Raw genomic sequence first — 15,330 nt, 5'->3', positions numbered from 1 at the left:
CAATGTCAACATAATTTGCATATTGCCCCAACAATCTGTGTCCTCATTTTACCAACCTTGGAAGAATGAAAGGCTAAGTCAATTTTGAATCCTGTTAGGATCCAACTCGAGGCTGTAGGCAGCGTATGTCTGTGATACTGCATTATAACCACTGCACCATCTTTATACATAAAGATAAAGGGTCTCCTATGACATAGACTAAGGATGTTTGATAAATATTTTGAATGAGAGAAGTTTGCCAAACATAGTATAACATGTAAAATAGAGGTTGTGGACAAGTTCCTGATAACAAGTTTTGTATTTATTTATATAGAAAGCCAGTTTGGTCTAGTGTTGAAGGCATCAGGCTGGAAAGTGGGAGATCGTTAAGTTCAAGTCCCATCTTAGCCACAAACACCAGCTGGGTGACTTTGGGCCAGTCACTCTCTCAGTCCAACCTACTTCACAGGGTTGTTGTTAAGGGGAAATAGGAAGAAGGTATGTTGGATGTTTGCCATCCTAAGTTATTTGCAAAAAATAATAAACGTGGGATACAAAATAAATAAATAATGATGGCTGCCCATCTCAAATTAATGACTGGGCATCTAAAATATTTTTTAAAAAAAATTAAAAAGACACATAAAATAGCAGCCAGGGTAAAAACAGATCTGTCAGATCTATCCAATGTACTGACTCAACTCCACATCGTGACGCCCAGGACTTTAAGGCCTTACAGAAGATTAATAAACTCTTTCTTTTTCATTTTGTAAATAAGACTTACTTAATTTAAATATCCTACTGACTATATTTGTCATTTCCAAGAAGATGGCAAGTTAAGAGACATTAGTCATCAATCTCCTTTCTAACTGAAGGGAGGTATGTTTTTAGTTGTCTCTTAGAACAGAATCATAGGAAAGGGGAATTCCAAACACTTCCAAGAGAATATTATTTGGAACATTATTTTATATAGATAAATGTGATCAATTTAATAGTTCAACTCAGATGGAAATAGTTAGGGATTAACAGACTTCTTTCTATATTTCAGTGGTGTGGCATCTATATCTACTTAAGATATCATGATAAGCAATGGTTTGCTATAATAATATAAGGGAGTACATGGAAGACAGAATGAACAAACCTAAAGTTCATGCAGTAAGATGAGTCCATTGTTTGGTATTATGTGTCAATCTTGACATTCTATCAAAATTTATCTTCATGTTCACGTGAAGGCCTAAAAAAATATCTTATTCAAATGATATACATATGACAATACAAGCAAGCAAGCGGAGTGTGGACTTCCTGGGTCACACACTACATTACTTTTTGAAGTAAACTGTATCATGTGTTTTAAAAAAAATACATAGCACTCAAATATTCAAATGAATCATCTTAATATCCTTTCATATAAATGTCAAAAAGAAATCAATTATATAGCCGTAATGGCGAACCTGTGGGCACGCGCGCCATCACTACTCTTTTGGTTTCTGGTCTTCGCCAGCTGGTCTTCATGCGCACCGGATACCTGAAGACCAGCTGGCCGGCGTGAGAGCAGTTGGCTGGCACACACATGTGCACTAGTCAGCTGGTCTTCGGGTTTCTGCCATAACTTATAAAGCAAGTTACTATGTCCAAAAAGCAAATCACATCGTTAGGCGAAGTTTGAAGTTATGACAGAGTCCCCCAAAGTATTTATGAGCCACTTCTGAAGTTCCAAGACTCTCATCCCATGGTCATGTGATCACATGTCAGATGTTTGGCAGCCCGCCCACATTTACAGCTATCTGCAGTGTCCCATGGTCCCATGTTGAGTTTTGCTTGAAACTGGCATTTACTTCTGGTTTTCAGCAAAACTGTCTTGTAACAAATTATCGGTATGCTTAACAACCACAGTGTTGACTTAATGCTCATGGCAGTTACTTTATAATAACTGCATTCTTTTAATGGCCACCATAAAAAAGGTCATAAAATTGGGTCATGTGGGTGAACTATTTTATGGTTGTTATGATTTATGGCTTATGATATTATAGTCATAAGTTAATGACTATTTGTAGTACTGTACATATTGAGAAAAATCCAGTTCCAAGCAAAATCTTTTTACTTTAAACACAAATAATATGTGTCTTTTACTAACTTATTTTAACTAGAAATACAATTAACAACAATCTCAAAAAACATTCCATGAAATGCTATCTAAAAATATTTAAGTTTAAAATAAATAGATTGGAAGTATCACAGAATGAGTCGAAAATGTCTACTATAGTCTATGTTTTTATACAAAATAAGGTTATTTATTTATTTATTTTATTATTTGTTTATTTATTTTTTGCTGCCCATCTTGCTTTGAAGTGACTCTTGGTGGCTTACAAGATTAAGATATTTAGAATAGATAATTATTTGCATCTTTTCAGCTTGGTCCTTGATGTTATATTGCTGACATTTTGAATTAAAAGAAACAGACCAATGATACAAATATATGAACTTGTATTAAAGTTGCCATTTATAGAGGAATTTTGATTTTTCCCCAGAAGAGAAGATGGTTAAAAAGCACAAGTACTTTTCATTCAGAAAGTTGCATGGCATTTTTGAAATGGACATGAAATACAAGAAATGTCAGATGTGCCGCTGAAGAATAATTTGCCACAAGCAATAATATATATCTAGCTCTGTTAAAAAATTGACCTTTGAAATAAAATATGCAAATATATGGATTTAGTTTTAAATTTTAATTTAAAACAGTTTGTATTATGTGTGCGTATGCATGCATTAATATGATGAATATAACAAACATTTTTTTTTCTTACTAGTTCACCTTTATATACCTTAGTCTAAAACAGCCTTTGGCAACTTGCTTCTATCTAGATGGTTTTAAGAAAAACTCTCATCATTCCCAGCCACCATGGCCAAGAGTAGTTTTATAAAGTACTAATTTTGGAAAGACTGCATTAGATAATTTTGAAATAGGAAAGCACGTAGTTTGCTTAGTATGAGACTTATTCTTAAGGAATGCAATAATAATCTGACTTCAATAATGCAAAATCAAATACAGTAATGTATTTTATCAGACAATGTTAATAATTATTGTGATTGTTATAAAAATAGTTACAAAGTATGAATTAACAGTATGTGTTAAGGAACATTGCTTACCATATAAAGGATATGAAGCAGTAAAATATATCAATAAATGAGAATTATGATTAAAACTGTTAGTTAAAATCAGTATGAAAATAATGGCCTTTTCTAAACACTTAAAATATTCCTGATTAATAAATCCATTCATTTGGTAAAAATATTAATAATCTATTACCAGTTTAAATTATGGTAAAATGTCATTTAATAAAAAATTATTAAGATAATGCATAAACAAATACTACCTATATATTCTATATATTCATCTAAAGAAGAATCTTATCCCTAGTAATCGTAGAATTATTTGCTTCATGCTTGAAACTAGACAGACTCTAATACTTACAGTGTCAAATCGTTCTGCAGTTTTATTTACATTTTTCCTCAGCAAAGATCTTTGGGCAAAACAATTGAAGAAAACTGAAGACATCAGTTTTATTCTGCTCCCAAAGGTTGTATCTGAACTCCATTTACAAAGATTCCAGTGATAAAATGACAGAATTATTTAAAAATGCCCTCCCCATGACCCTGTTCCTCTGAAGGTCAAGTACACTATCACTCCCTGTAACCAAGGAAGCAGAATCGACGTGTTCCTGCTGTTTTGCCAGCTGCTGAAGCAGTTTGTCTAATAATACAATTAATTTCACTGGGAAGGATGTTCCCAGGTTACAGAGCTTTCTCCTTAGTCTATCCTGGATCCAACTATGATTATTCAATGAACAAAATAGTAAACTTCATCAGATAATAATTTTGTCATTCTCTGATACATTGCATAGCAATAAAATGAAACAAGACAAACTTTTTATTGTATTTTGTTTTTGAATCATTTACCATCTTTGCAGTTTATTAAATTAATCTTTTAAAAATAGTATTTATTAAATTGCATGCCCATCAAAAATATATTAAGATTTCATTTATAACTATCTCTAAAGTATTTATTGGAAAACTATAAATTGCCATTTTGACTCTTGGAAGAGAACTATTGTAATTTGACATATAATACAAAAATAACATACACTTCAGAAAACTATGTTGATTCAAAACTCAAATTGGCATGTTGCCAAAATATTATAAGAATTATTTTCATTTGGTTTATATGTAAAACAAAGTAATCTATACAGTAAAAATAAATGGAAATGTCCATAAAAGTGGATAATACAAATACAGTCATAAAAATGATTCCACAAAATACTGAATGCCAATATTGGTCAGAATGGAGGGAATTTTGTTTTATTGCACAAATTCCTTAAACTTGTGCAATATTCATGAGATTGCCAAATAATCTTTTCTCTATAAGCATTCGATTCTGACCTGCTAATTGAGCAATGATATTTCTGTCAGGAAGTTTGCCCATGTTCTCAACTTTTGGACCACCATTCAGATATAGTTGAAAAAGATACCCTCTAAAACTGACAGAAATAAGATCATGGCTTGTAAAGGTCAAATGATAGCTAACTCCTTCCCATTTAGTGGCTATTATTCTTATAGATGTCCACGAAATATTTTCTTTCTCTCTCCAAGTTATTTACTGAGCTGAAAGGGTACTTCACTACTCAAGAGAAAAAAGCAACAATTCTTTTCATGATAGTCATGAACTTCAGAATGTAGATAAATTTTGATTATCAACTCTCTACTTTAGTATTGGGCAATAGAAAACTGTTACTTTCTTTTGCATTTTCAAAATGAACATCCTCTGAATTATCTGTGTAGGATAGTGGTCACCAACTAGTAGTCCGTGGACCATACCCAGGTGGAGGAGCTGCTCCGGGATGAGAATGGCCAGTCCTGTGACTAGAGCTCTGGAATATGGGACTGGCCAGGCAGCTCATGGTAGGGCTGTAAATCTTCACTGTAGAGGGAGGTTCGTGCAACTTACAACTTTGCAGCGCAGCCCTTGCCGGCTGGAATGAGTAATGGTGCAAGGGGGGTTGGCGGTGGAGGTGGGCCGAACAACGTGTGGCGGCAACCCCAGGCTGTTTGTTCCTCGCTGTAGCTTTCTGTTGGCTGAACCCACCAGTGGCTGTCCCTGCCCCTTGCCCTCCCTTCCCAGTCACTCCTCGCCTGGCGTGAGAAGGGAAGGGTGGGGGATGGAGATTCGCTCCATATTCCAGAGCAGGAGCAAAGCTTTGTCTCTTGCGGCCGTTTCTTTTGGCCCTTGTTGGTGCTCCGTGTACCTCGGTCTCTTGGGGAGATGCTTGACTTCCTCTCAGCCCCAAGACACTGACTGGCCCATGAGATGAGAGAGAGAAAAGAAAGAAAATGAGGGAGACAATGAAAGAGAGAGAGAATTTCTGAGTGGGAGAGAGAAAGAGAAAGAAAGAGTGGGAGAAAGATGAGGGGGGGAGAGAGAAAGAGAATGAAAGAGAGAATCAGAGAGAGAGAGAATCAGAATGAGAGAGTGGGGGAAAGAGAATGATAGAGAATGAGTGAGAGAGAGAGAGAATATAAGAATGAGGGAGAATCAGAATGAGACAGAGAGAAACAGAGACAGAGACTGAACGAGACAGAATGAGAGAAAAAGAGGCAGAGAGAATGAGAGAGAATCAGAATGTGAAAGAGACAGAGAATCAGAGAAAAAGAATCAGAATGAGAGTGTGGGGGAGAGAGAATGAGTGAGAATGAGTGAGTGAGTGAGAGAGAGAGAGAGAGAGAGAGAGAGAGAGAGAGAGAGAGAGAAAGATAGAGGGGGAGAAAGAGAGAAGGGAATGCCTGAAGGACCCCATCCAGTACTGGGAGTCCATGTGCTTCAGCAAGCGGCGCGCTGGATTCGTATTAGTGGTCCGCGGGATTTAAAATTATGAACTTGGTGGTCCCTGAAGTCCAAAAGGTTGGGGACCCCTGGTGTAGGAGATACTTTGAAAAAGGAAAAGCTACTTCCTATATATTTAAATAATAAGTTGCTACTATGAACCAGAAGGCCGACTTTGTAGTCATAGAATCATGTCAAAAGATGCATTTAGAAAACCTACAATATTTTACATGGAACATCTTCCAACTACTAATCCCCTTGAAATAATGGCAAATGAAGTCAATAGTGTGGCCATTTTGGAGCTGAGGTATATGCAAAATAGTGCATGTGGCCACTAAGGCTTTATAAACGTTTTTGTTCATTAAGCCTATTGCTTCATCTGATTTTTAATGTTTGGAGAAAAATATTAGTTAGAGAACTGATTTACCACAAAACATCAGCAATTAATATGACTTTTATTTTAAAAAGGCTTCTTGATCACATAGGACCCAAAGACATTATTTTAAAAAATTAAAATGGTGCATAGCTGCAGCCCAAGATTTTTTCTGGAGGTATGTCTATCTGCCCAGAAGAAAGAAAGAAAAAAACCCAACCTCTCAAACTAACAAAATGCTCTATGGAAGGCAGCAAAAAGTAACCTGAACAATCTGCCTTCTGGTAACTGTCTAATTTAGAAGCCATTTTGTGAAAAGGACAGGCTTTTCTGTGGTCATGTGACCATGGGATTCTACAAATGACTATAAATGGGGGAAATTGCTGATTGCCCAAAATGCGATCACATGACAGAGGAGTCGGGGGACACGACACTGGTGTATGAACTTTATATTTAACTTTATCTGAGTCATAAGTGGACCTAGAGAGGTCTCTCGTAATTTCAAATCGGCCAGTTATAAATCAGGAACTACTTGTATTTGCACATGAAGTCCATTTAGATTGTTTCCACTGAAGTGTGCTAAATCAAGAATGTTAGTGTATTTTATACCAGCGCCTATAATTTTTTCTTGAAAGTTTGGTTTGGAGTTAGGAGATCGATTTTTTTTTTTTTTTTGGCAATGTTTATTTTCTTACTACACATTTGAATATATTCAATAGCAAAATGCATAAAATGGATATTTCATATAAAATTACAAGGAATGATTTTGGCTGTCATGTCTAATGCTTGACTCTATAGAAACTCATTTTACAGTAGCCCTGACAGATGGCTGCTTAATTTCTGAACATATGCATGGAACAGAAACTATTTTATTAGGTAACTGCTTCCAATGCTAGACTGTTCTTAAGAAGTTTTTTCCTAACAATCAGGACCTGCATTCATAGAACCTGATTCAGGATTGAAATTCAGCAGGTTCTGGAGAACCGGTAGTGGAAATTTTGAGTAGTTCGGAGAACCAGCAAATACCACCTCTCACTGGCCCCCGAGTGGGGAGGGATTGGGGATTTTGCAGTATCCTTCCCCTGCCACGCCCACCAAGCCACACCACGCCTACCAAGCCAGGCCCACAGAACCGGTAGTAAAAAAATTTGAATTCCACCACTGACCTGAATCCATATGAGTCTTGCAGTTTGAGACAAAGGAGAATAAATTTTGACCTTTCTTTGTATGTTGAACTCAGCAGGAAACTTTTTTAGAAGGCATGCTCCTCTACATAAGCAAAATGCTGAAAAAATAAACTAACTATGCAGTAAAATGTCTCCCATATGAATAAATAATGGGGGTGAGGGGCTTTTGGATATAAAGTATTGATTTAGCTGGCTATCAATAAATGTTAGTAAGCATTCATATTTGTTGAAATAAAGCTGGATTTATTAAGACCAAAAGTGATGCAGTGGACACCCTTTTGTGTGCCTGGAGGCTGCGGGGGGTCTGAATGGGGGATAAAGATTTCAATTGAACCCTAGTAAGGTGGAGTGGTTGTGTCCAGGAATTTATCATCTTTGGTGGGGTTGCACTACCTCAGAAAGAATTGCTGGGTAACTTGGATGTCCTCTCAAAACTCCTGCTCAAAGAGCAGATGGCAGCCAGAAATTGGGTCTTTTCCTAACTTCATGTTGTATACTGGATAGGCCCCTTCCTGGACAGGGAGGCCTTCTTCTTGGTCACTCATGCCCTGGTCATCTCCTGATCTGACCTACCGCAATCCGCTTTTCATGGGGATACCCTTAAAAAGTTTCTGGAAGCTTCAACAGATGTGTGGAATGCAGCCGCATGAGCCTACTGATGTCTAGAGAAGAGCACATAGCACCTCTCCTCCACGAACTGCACTGGTGCCTGTTTACTTGCGGGTCCAATTCAAGGTGTTATTACTTATAAAGCCTTACATGACGTTAATGCCAGGTTACCTACAGAACTGCTTCGCCTCATCACATCAGCCAGTCCCACTAATTCAGACACGGAAGACATGCTATTGACCTCGTCAGCCAAAGAATTTCAACTGGTGGAGTCCAGGAAGAGAGTCTCTTTTCTTGTCTGCATATTTTTTGTACTCGTCTGCTGCCTTTTGTAATGCTGTTTTTACACTTGGCCATACATTACTAATTTTATCGGCCCAACTGCGTGGCGTGTCACCGTCTGTCATAGGGGGATCTAACTCTGGAATGGCTGAAAACTCTCGGCCATATATTACTTGGAAAGGGGAGAACCCAGTACTGCGGTGGGGTATGTTGTTATATGCCACTTCGGCGAAAGGCAGGAGTCCTGACCAATTCGTCTGCTGGTATGAAACGTAGCATCTGATATATCTTTCGACCATGGCATTGGCCCGTTCAGCCGCCCCGTTAGTGCTCGGGTGGAATGCTGAACTTAACCCTTGAGAGGACCCAATTAAACGGACAAATCGTCTCCAAAACTTAGAGGTGAATTGAACACCGCGGTCGGATATAATCCTCTTAGGTGCTCCATGGAGACGATAGATATGTTGCAAAAAGAGTTCGGTTAATTGTCGCGCGGATGGTATGCTTTTACATGGCACAAAGTGGGCCTGTTTCGAAAACAGATCTACCACCGTCCAAATTACAGTGTGGCCATGGCTAGGGGGGAGATCTACTATGAAATCCATAGCTATCTCTTCCCAAGGCCTGCTAGGATTCGCGACTGTCTGTAATAGTCCTTACGGTCGTCCAGACCAGGGTTTGGCGGTTGCACAGGTTGTACAACCTTTTACGTATGTTTCTATGTCCTTACGCATTCGTGGCCACCAGAATTGCCTCCTCACAAGGTGTAGAGTTTTTAAATACCCAAAATGGCCTGCTGATTTGGCATCATGGCACCTGCATAACACTACGTTCCGTAAACGTTCTGGAACATATATTCTATTCTCCCTCCACGCTATTCCATCATTATAGCTAACCATAGAGGGGTTTTGGATTACCCATCGATCCTGTTGTAAAGCTGTTTTAAACTCGGTACGTAAGTGACCATCTACTTCTGTAAGTCTTAATAGGGTTTGGGAAGGTGCAATTAGAGGTTCTATCACTTCCTCTCGCTTGCTATTATACTGTGGCATCCGGGACAGTGCATCAGCCAGGAAGTTTTTCCCAGCAGGAACATACCGCAACCGGAAAGAGAAACGCTGAAAATATTGTGCCCACCTTATCTGTTTGGGAGATAGTCGCCTGGGCGTTTGTAAGGCTTCTAAGTTTTTATGGTCCGTCCATACCTCAAAAGGATGAGACGCCCCCTCCAAGAGATGTCGCCATGTCATCAACGCCCAACGGACCGCGAATGCCTCTTTTTCCCAGATCGCCCATGCCCGCTCTGTCGTGGTTAACTTTTTAGACGTATAGGCACAAGGTTGTAACCCTCCCTGCTGTGTTCTTTGTAGGAGTACTGCTCCTATAGCCACGTCGCTAGCATCTGCTTGGACTACGAATGCCTGCGTTGGGTCTGGATGCTTGAGTACTGGTTCTTGAGCAAAGAGTGTTTTTAACTGCTCGAAAGCCATTTGACACGCTGACGACCACGTCAACGCTTGTCCCGGCTTTGGTTTAGCTGTGGCCGGTTTGGTCCGTAACAGATCTGTTAGTGGTAGGGCTATTTCAGCAAATCTGGGAATGAACTGCCGATAGAAGTTTGCAAAGCCTAGAAAGCTCTGTAATTGCTTTCTGGTTCTAGGGGCCTGCCATTCAAGCACTGCCTGGACTTTTCTGGGATCCATCTCTACCCCGCTCTCTGATATTCGATAGCCTAGATAATCTATCCTCTTTTTGTGAAACTCACATTTGGATAGTTTCACGTACAGCTTAGCAGCTAATAATTTGTCTAAGACCTGTCGGACCAGAGATATATGTTCCTCTTCAGTTTGCGTGTAAATTAAGATGTCATCCAAATATACAAGGACACCCCTGTACAGATGTTCATGCAGCACTTCATTGATGAACTGCATGAACACCGCAGGGGCGCCCTGTAGTCCGAACGGCATGACCTGGAACTGATAGCTTCCCAAGGGACAATTGAATGTTGTTTTCCACTCATCCCCTGGTTTGATTCGTATCCTATAATACGCTTCGCGTAGGTCGAGTTTCGTAAAGATACGACCGGTGGCTAGGGCAGTTAACAGGTCCTTCATTAAGGGAAGTGGATAGAGGGGCTCCACACACACTGCATTGAGACCTCTGAAGTCAACGCATAAGCGTAAACCCCCGTCTTTCTTCCCACGAAACAGGACAGGGGCAGCCATCTTTGATCGACTAGGTGTGATAAAACCCCGGGCCAAGTTCTTGTCTATATATTTCCGTAATTCTTTTAGTTCGGGTTGTGTCATTGAATACATCCGGGGCTTGGGTAGCTTCGCCCCGGGTATTAACTCAATACTGCAATCCGTAGGCCGGTGAGGGGGCAGGGTCTCACATTCCTCCTCACTAAAGACTCTGGCGAGATCCCTATACACATCAGGATACGTCGTGTCTACTGGTGGGCTCTCTGCTTCTATTCCCCCTGCTGGCTCCTTTTCCTCCTTGGTAGGGGGAGGTCCCAACGGTAATCGAAGTTTGCGAAAACCCCCTTCCCACCATATCGTAGGAGCCCACTTGTCCAACCATGCTAATCCTAAAATCACTGGTTCTAACATTTTCTCCACTATAATAAACCGAATAGTTTCGGTGTGCTCCCCAATATCGAGGTGCACCTTTTCTGTTATATGAGTCACTGGTGCCCCTCCCAGCAATGAACCATCCATTTGTTCAAAGGTAATAGGGGTTCTCAACCGCACAACCCGCAGCCCAAGCTCGTCAACTATCGCCCTACGAATTAAACAACGAGTACACCCTGAATCAATCAATGCCTCATATCGGCGTCCAGTGGTGGCCCGTGGGATTCGGAGTACGACTGGTACCACAAAAGGTCGGATGGGGTCGCTCACCATCGGGTCATGTGGGTCCTCATCGTCATCATCACTATCCCCAGCCGCAATCGGGAACTTTTCCGCCACCACTTTCTTAGTATCTGTAGCCAGGGGATCCCTCTCCATACAGGATGTTCGAGTCATTTGGGACCGTTCGGATGTTGGTCGGCCTCTGCCTCTCAACACAGCTCTAGGAGGGGGGTTTTGGTCCAAGTTACGGGGCATGGGATGAGGACAGTCGGCTGCTCGATGACCAAGGCGATTACATCTGAAGCAACGAAACGCAGGCCGCTGGATCCTTTCCCCCAAGCCGGAGCCAGCATTCGGTCTAGTCTCCTTGGGTGTTTGTGTGCGTTCTGCTGGTCGTTTTCCTTGACTTGCAACCCCTTCACCCCGTATACGGAATTCTCGGAGACCGACGTCCAATTCGATGGCTGCCTTGTACCACACACTCAACTTGGGGGGCAAGCCCCGGTACACGCAGGCTTGCCGTAAATCACGGTCTAGTCCTTTATGGAATTGGTGCACCAGAAGACGTTCTGGCCACCCCACCAACCGAGCCGCAATCTTTCGGAACTCCTGTACATATTCCTTTGCTGGTACGCCCCGTTGCTTAAGCGCAAACAAATCCCCCTCTGCAACCTGGGCGCTTGTTTCGTCTTCAAATCTGGCACGAAGAGCCTCCAGAAATCGTCCCAGGTCCACGAGTTCCCTTGCATGGTTAGCATGGAGGCCTGCCACCCACTCAGCTGCTTCTCCCGTCAGGACCCCTGTAACAGCAACCACCATAGCCCACTGGGAGGGATACCACTGTCCATATTGGTCCATATGGCTTATCACCTGGCTTAAGAAAATAGCCACTCGTTCAGGGTTTCCGTCAAAGGAAGTCTGCAGGGCAGGTGGTCCCCAAACGGCCTGCGGGACCCACAGCCCCGGCGGGGCCCCCGGAGGCCAAGGCATGGGGCCTGGGGTCCTCGCTGCTCCAGTCGCTCTCCTGTCCTGCCTAGGTTGGTCCCTCGCCGCCCCACGACCCCCAACAGGTAAGCCCCCTGCCAATTGCGTTGGTTGGGGCTCAGGACCGGCTCCAAGGTCTCCCGATGAGGCACCTTGGTCTTGTTCTGGAGGGGGTTGGTCCATGGATCGTCTAGAGGTCCGCTCCATCCTCAATTTAGGACTTGTGAGCCGGAACTGGGTCTCCGAAGCGGTCACCCCTGTATCCTGCCAAGAAGAACCTGGAGGCTCCAGCCCTGCAACCCAGGGCTGCCAGGATGGGGCGTCACGAAATCCAGATTCCCCAAAACGCTCACGTAGCGTATCCATGGTGCTGGGACCGGATGAAGCAGGATACCCCCAATCCCCTTCATCCTCCTCAGTCCATCGTCTTTCCCTCCAGCCCTGGAAAGATGCTCCCAAGCGAGGGGGTGTTGGCATCCGTGGCCCGAGGAGAACAGAGCTGTGCCACCAATCCCCTGTCCGAGCCCGTTGTCCTGGAAAACTCTCCTCCTCCGGCCGGGGCGGGGCGCTCTTGGGTTGCTTGACTTTTGGTTTCACTGCCAACTGTTCCACACTCTCCTTCACCTCCTCTATCAGTGGTTCCTCCCCCTCCACATCTCCACCACACTCCTGCTCTTCCAAGGCCGTCCCTTCTGCCATATCCCCCTTTGCTGCAAAGCCACAGGGACTCCTCACCTCTTGCGAAAAAGAACCAAGCGCTGACTTTCTCTCGGCTTGTCGTTCGTTCAGAACTGCGATAGGAAATAATCACCAGTAACACACAGAGAATCAGGGTTTACTTTGGCAATGATAAGCTTGCAGTCAAAAGTAAAGTACAAGTCGGTGTTTTGGTTCAAAGTCAGCGCTGGGTGTAATCACACCACAGCGCTATTTAACAAAAACTCAGCCCCTTAAACATACATCCGGTGATTATCAATCAAGCACCCCCCACTCCCTTAACAGTAACAGCTGCGAGCAGCGAGGACAGCAGAATCGGAGAGGCCCAGCAACGTCATCAATCATTGCCCTGAATGCTGCTATCCAGGAACTGTTTGTGTGTTCTCTGCGGCTGCTTATCTCCACTCCTTCGTCTCCCACACACCCCATTGATGGCGAGCTCCGGCAGGACTCGACAGAGAGCCTTTTCTGATGCTGCCCCTGCTTTGTAGAACATCTTGCCCTCATACGTGAGGAAATCCTCCAATCTTTTGGCCTTCTATAAAAGGGTGGAAACTTGACTGTATAGTCTTGTGTAGAGGCACAAGGGCACACATTACTCTGGGGTTAGTTGGCCCCATGCAGGGGTGAAATCTAAAATTTTTTGCTGCCGGTTCTGTGGGCGTGGCTTAATTAGTGGGTGGGGCTTTTTGGTAAGGTGACTGGGTGGGCGTGGCTTGTTGGTCAGGTGGGTGTGGCCAAGTCAATGTCACTTCTTTGCCCTTTTTTAACCTACAAAACACAACACAACACAACTGGCTCACCCACAATGTAAAAGCAGCTGTGCTAGACCCAAAATGGCCCCTGCAACAAGCAGGAACCTCACACAGCCACAAAAAGCCCCAAAACCAACTTTCACACTTCACACACACAAAATTCCACATACAGCTTTGTGAGATTTTTTGTGTTTGTGTAGTTAAAGTGAAATACTACAGAAACACACTAAATCTCAGAAAGCTGCACAAATATTATTTTATTTTATTTTTATTTTTATATAAAAGCAGCTAAATTTAAAACTTCCTAAACTTTAAATGGCTAGGTCTAAAAAAAGAACAACTAAACCCCCCCCCCCAATTAACCATTTTTTTAAAGCTCCCAAAGGGGAAAAAAACTTACCCAATAGAACTGGGGTCTCCAACCTTGGAAACTTTAAGACTTGTGGACTTCAACTCCCAGAATTCTGGGAGTTGAAGTCCACAAGTCTTAAAGTTGCCAAGGTTGGAGACCCCTGCAATAGAAGGTACAAGGCAGGCAGGAAGGCAGGCAGGCAGATAGAGCTGCTCATCGATGAGTTTGATTGCAGGCAGGCAGATTCAGTTGCTTGCTGATGCAATGGATTGCAGGGATTACAGCAAGGCGTTTTGACCAGCAGCTAAGGTAAGCAAGCTGGAGGCTTGGGGGGAGGGGGGGAGGGATTTTTGCTATTGGTTAGCAAGCAACTCAGCTGGGATCGTCAGAGCTTGGATCGTCAGAGCCATTTAAAAGAATTTTTTTTTCTTTTAAATGGTTCTGACGATCCTAGCTGAGTTGCCTGATCAGCAGGCAACTCAGCTGGGATCGTCAGAGCTTGGCTGGTCAGAGCCATTTAAAAGAAAAAAAAGGCTCTGATGATCGCGCGGCTCAGCTGGGCATGGGGGGTGGAGGCAGGGATTTTTGCTACCGGTTCTCCGAACTGCCCGCCACCATTGCTACCTACTCGCCCTAGCCGGTCCAAACCGGGAGCATTTCACCCCTGGCCCCATGAGAAACACCCACCCACCCACCCTGGCTTGTGTTAACAACTGCTAACCTCCCCATCTTGGAATTCTGCATCTTTTGTAATTTTACAATGTTGTTTTATTTTTTTATTTTTTTTAATCTTAAATTCTGTTTTTAATGCTTGATTTTATTGATTGAATTGACCTAGGTGCCTTCCGCCGTGCCCTTAAATCTTTCTTTTTTCATCAAGCCGGGCTGGCTTAACATATTTTTAAATTTTAAATTTTTAATTGGTTTGTCATTTTAAACTGGGGGCAAATTAATATATATTCTTTTAATTGTTCTTAATGTTTGTATTGTGTGTTTTTATCTGGCTGTACACCGCCCTGAGTCCCTTGGGAGAAGGTGCGGTATATAAATTTGAAATAAAATAAATAAAAATAAAAATAAAAAAGTATACCACCCTGAGCCCCTCTCTGAGGGAGATGGGCAGTTAAGAAATGTGTTAAATAAATAAATAGCAAAACAAAACTTAGTGTTTATTAAGGTATCCTTTCGTATATTTGAATTGTGCCAAATCCCTCTCAGTCTTCTCTTTTCAACTTTTTTTATTTCTTGTAATACTCTATCATCTGGGCTGTTTTTCTACTGTTTTCCAATGTCTGAATCCTGCTTGCACTGTGGAATGCGAAACTGGCAACAATTCTTGAGGTCTGAATAATGTACAATATA

General features: G+C 42.3%; 1 protein-coding gene across 5 annotated transcripts in view; it reads right to left on the bottom strand.

The window, feature by feature from the left end:
- Positions 1-15,330, bottom strand: part of NR2C2 (nuclear receptor subfamily 2 group C member 2) — a 61,205-nt gene that overhangs the window by 34,008 nt on the left and 11,867 nt on the right. The window contains exon 1 of one of the 5 annotated variants that reach the window (XR_015731678.1): positions 3,449-3,584. The exons of 3 other annotated variants lie outside the window; for them this stretch is intronic. Coding sequence is in view for 1 of the 2 variants with exons in the window: in XM_060688283.2 (XP_060544266.1) it covers positions 3,449-3,532 (84 nt within the window). In the remaining variant the exon portion in view is untranslated. Of the gene's footprint in view, positions 1-3,448; positions 3,585-15,330 lie in introns of those variants that run through there. One more of the 5 variants, XM_060688283.2, reaches the window with a different exon arrangement.

This window comes from Pantherophis guttatus, chromosome 2, assembly GCF_059756535.1.
Source record: "Pantherophis guttatus breed Tessera chromosome 2, ASM5975653v1, whole genome shotgun sequence".
NCBI classification, from domain to species: domain Eukaryota; kingdom Metazoa; phylum Chordata; class Lepidosauria; order Squamata; family Colubridae; genus Pantherophis; species Pantherophis guttatus.
The sequence above is the reverse complement of the archived record's forward strand: the minus strand, read 5'-3'. Positions and strand labels throughout refer to the sequence as shown.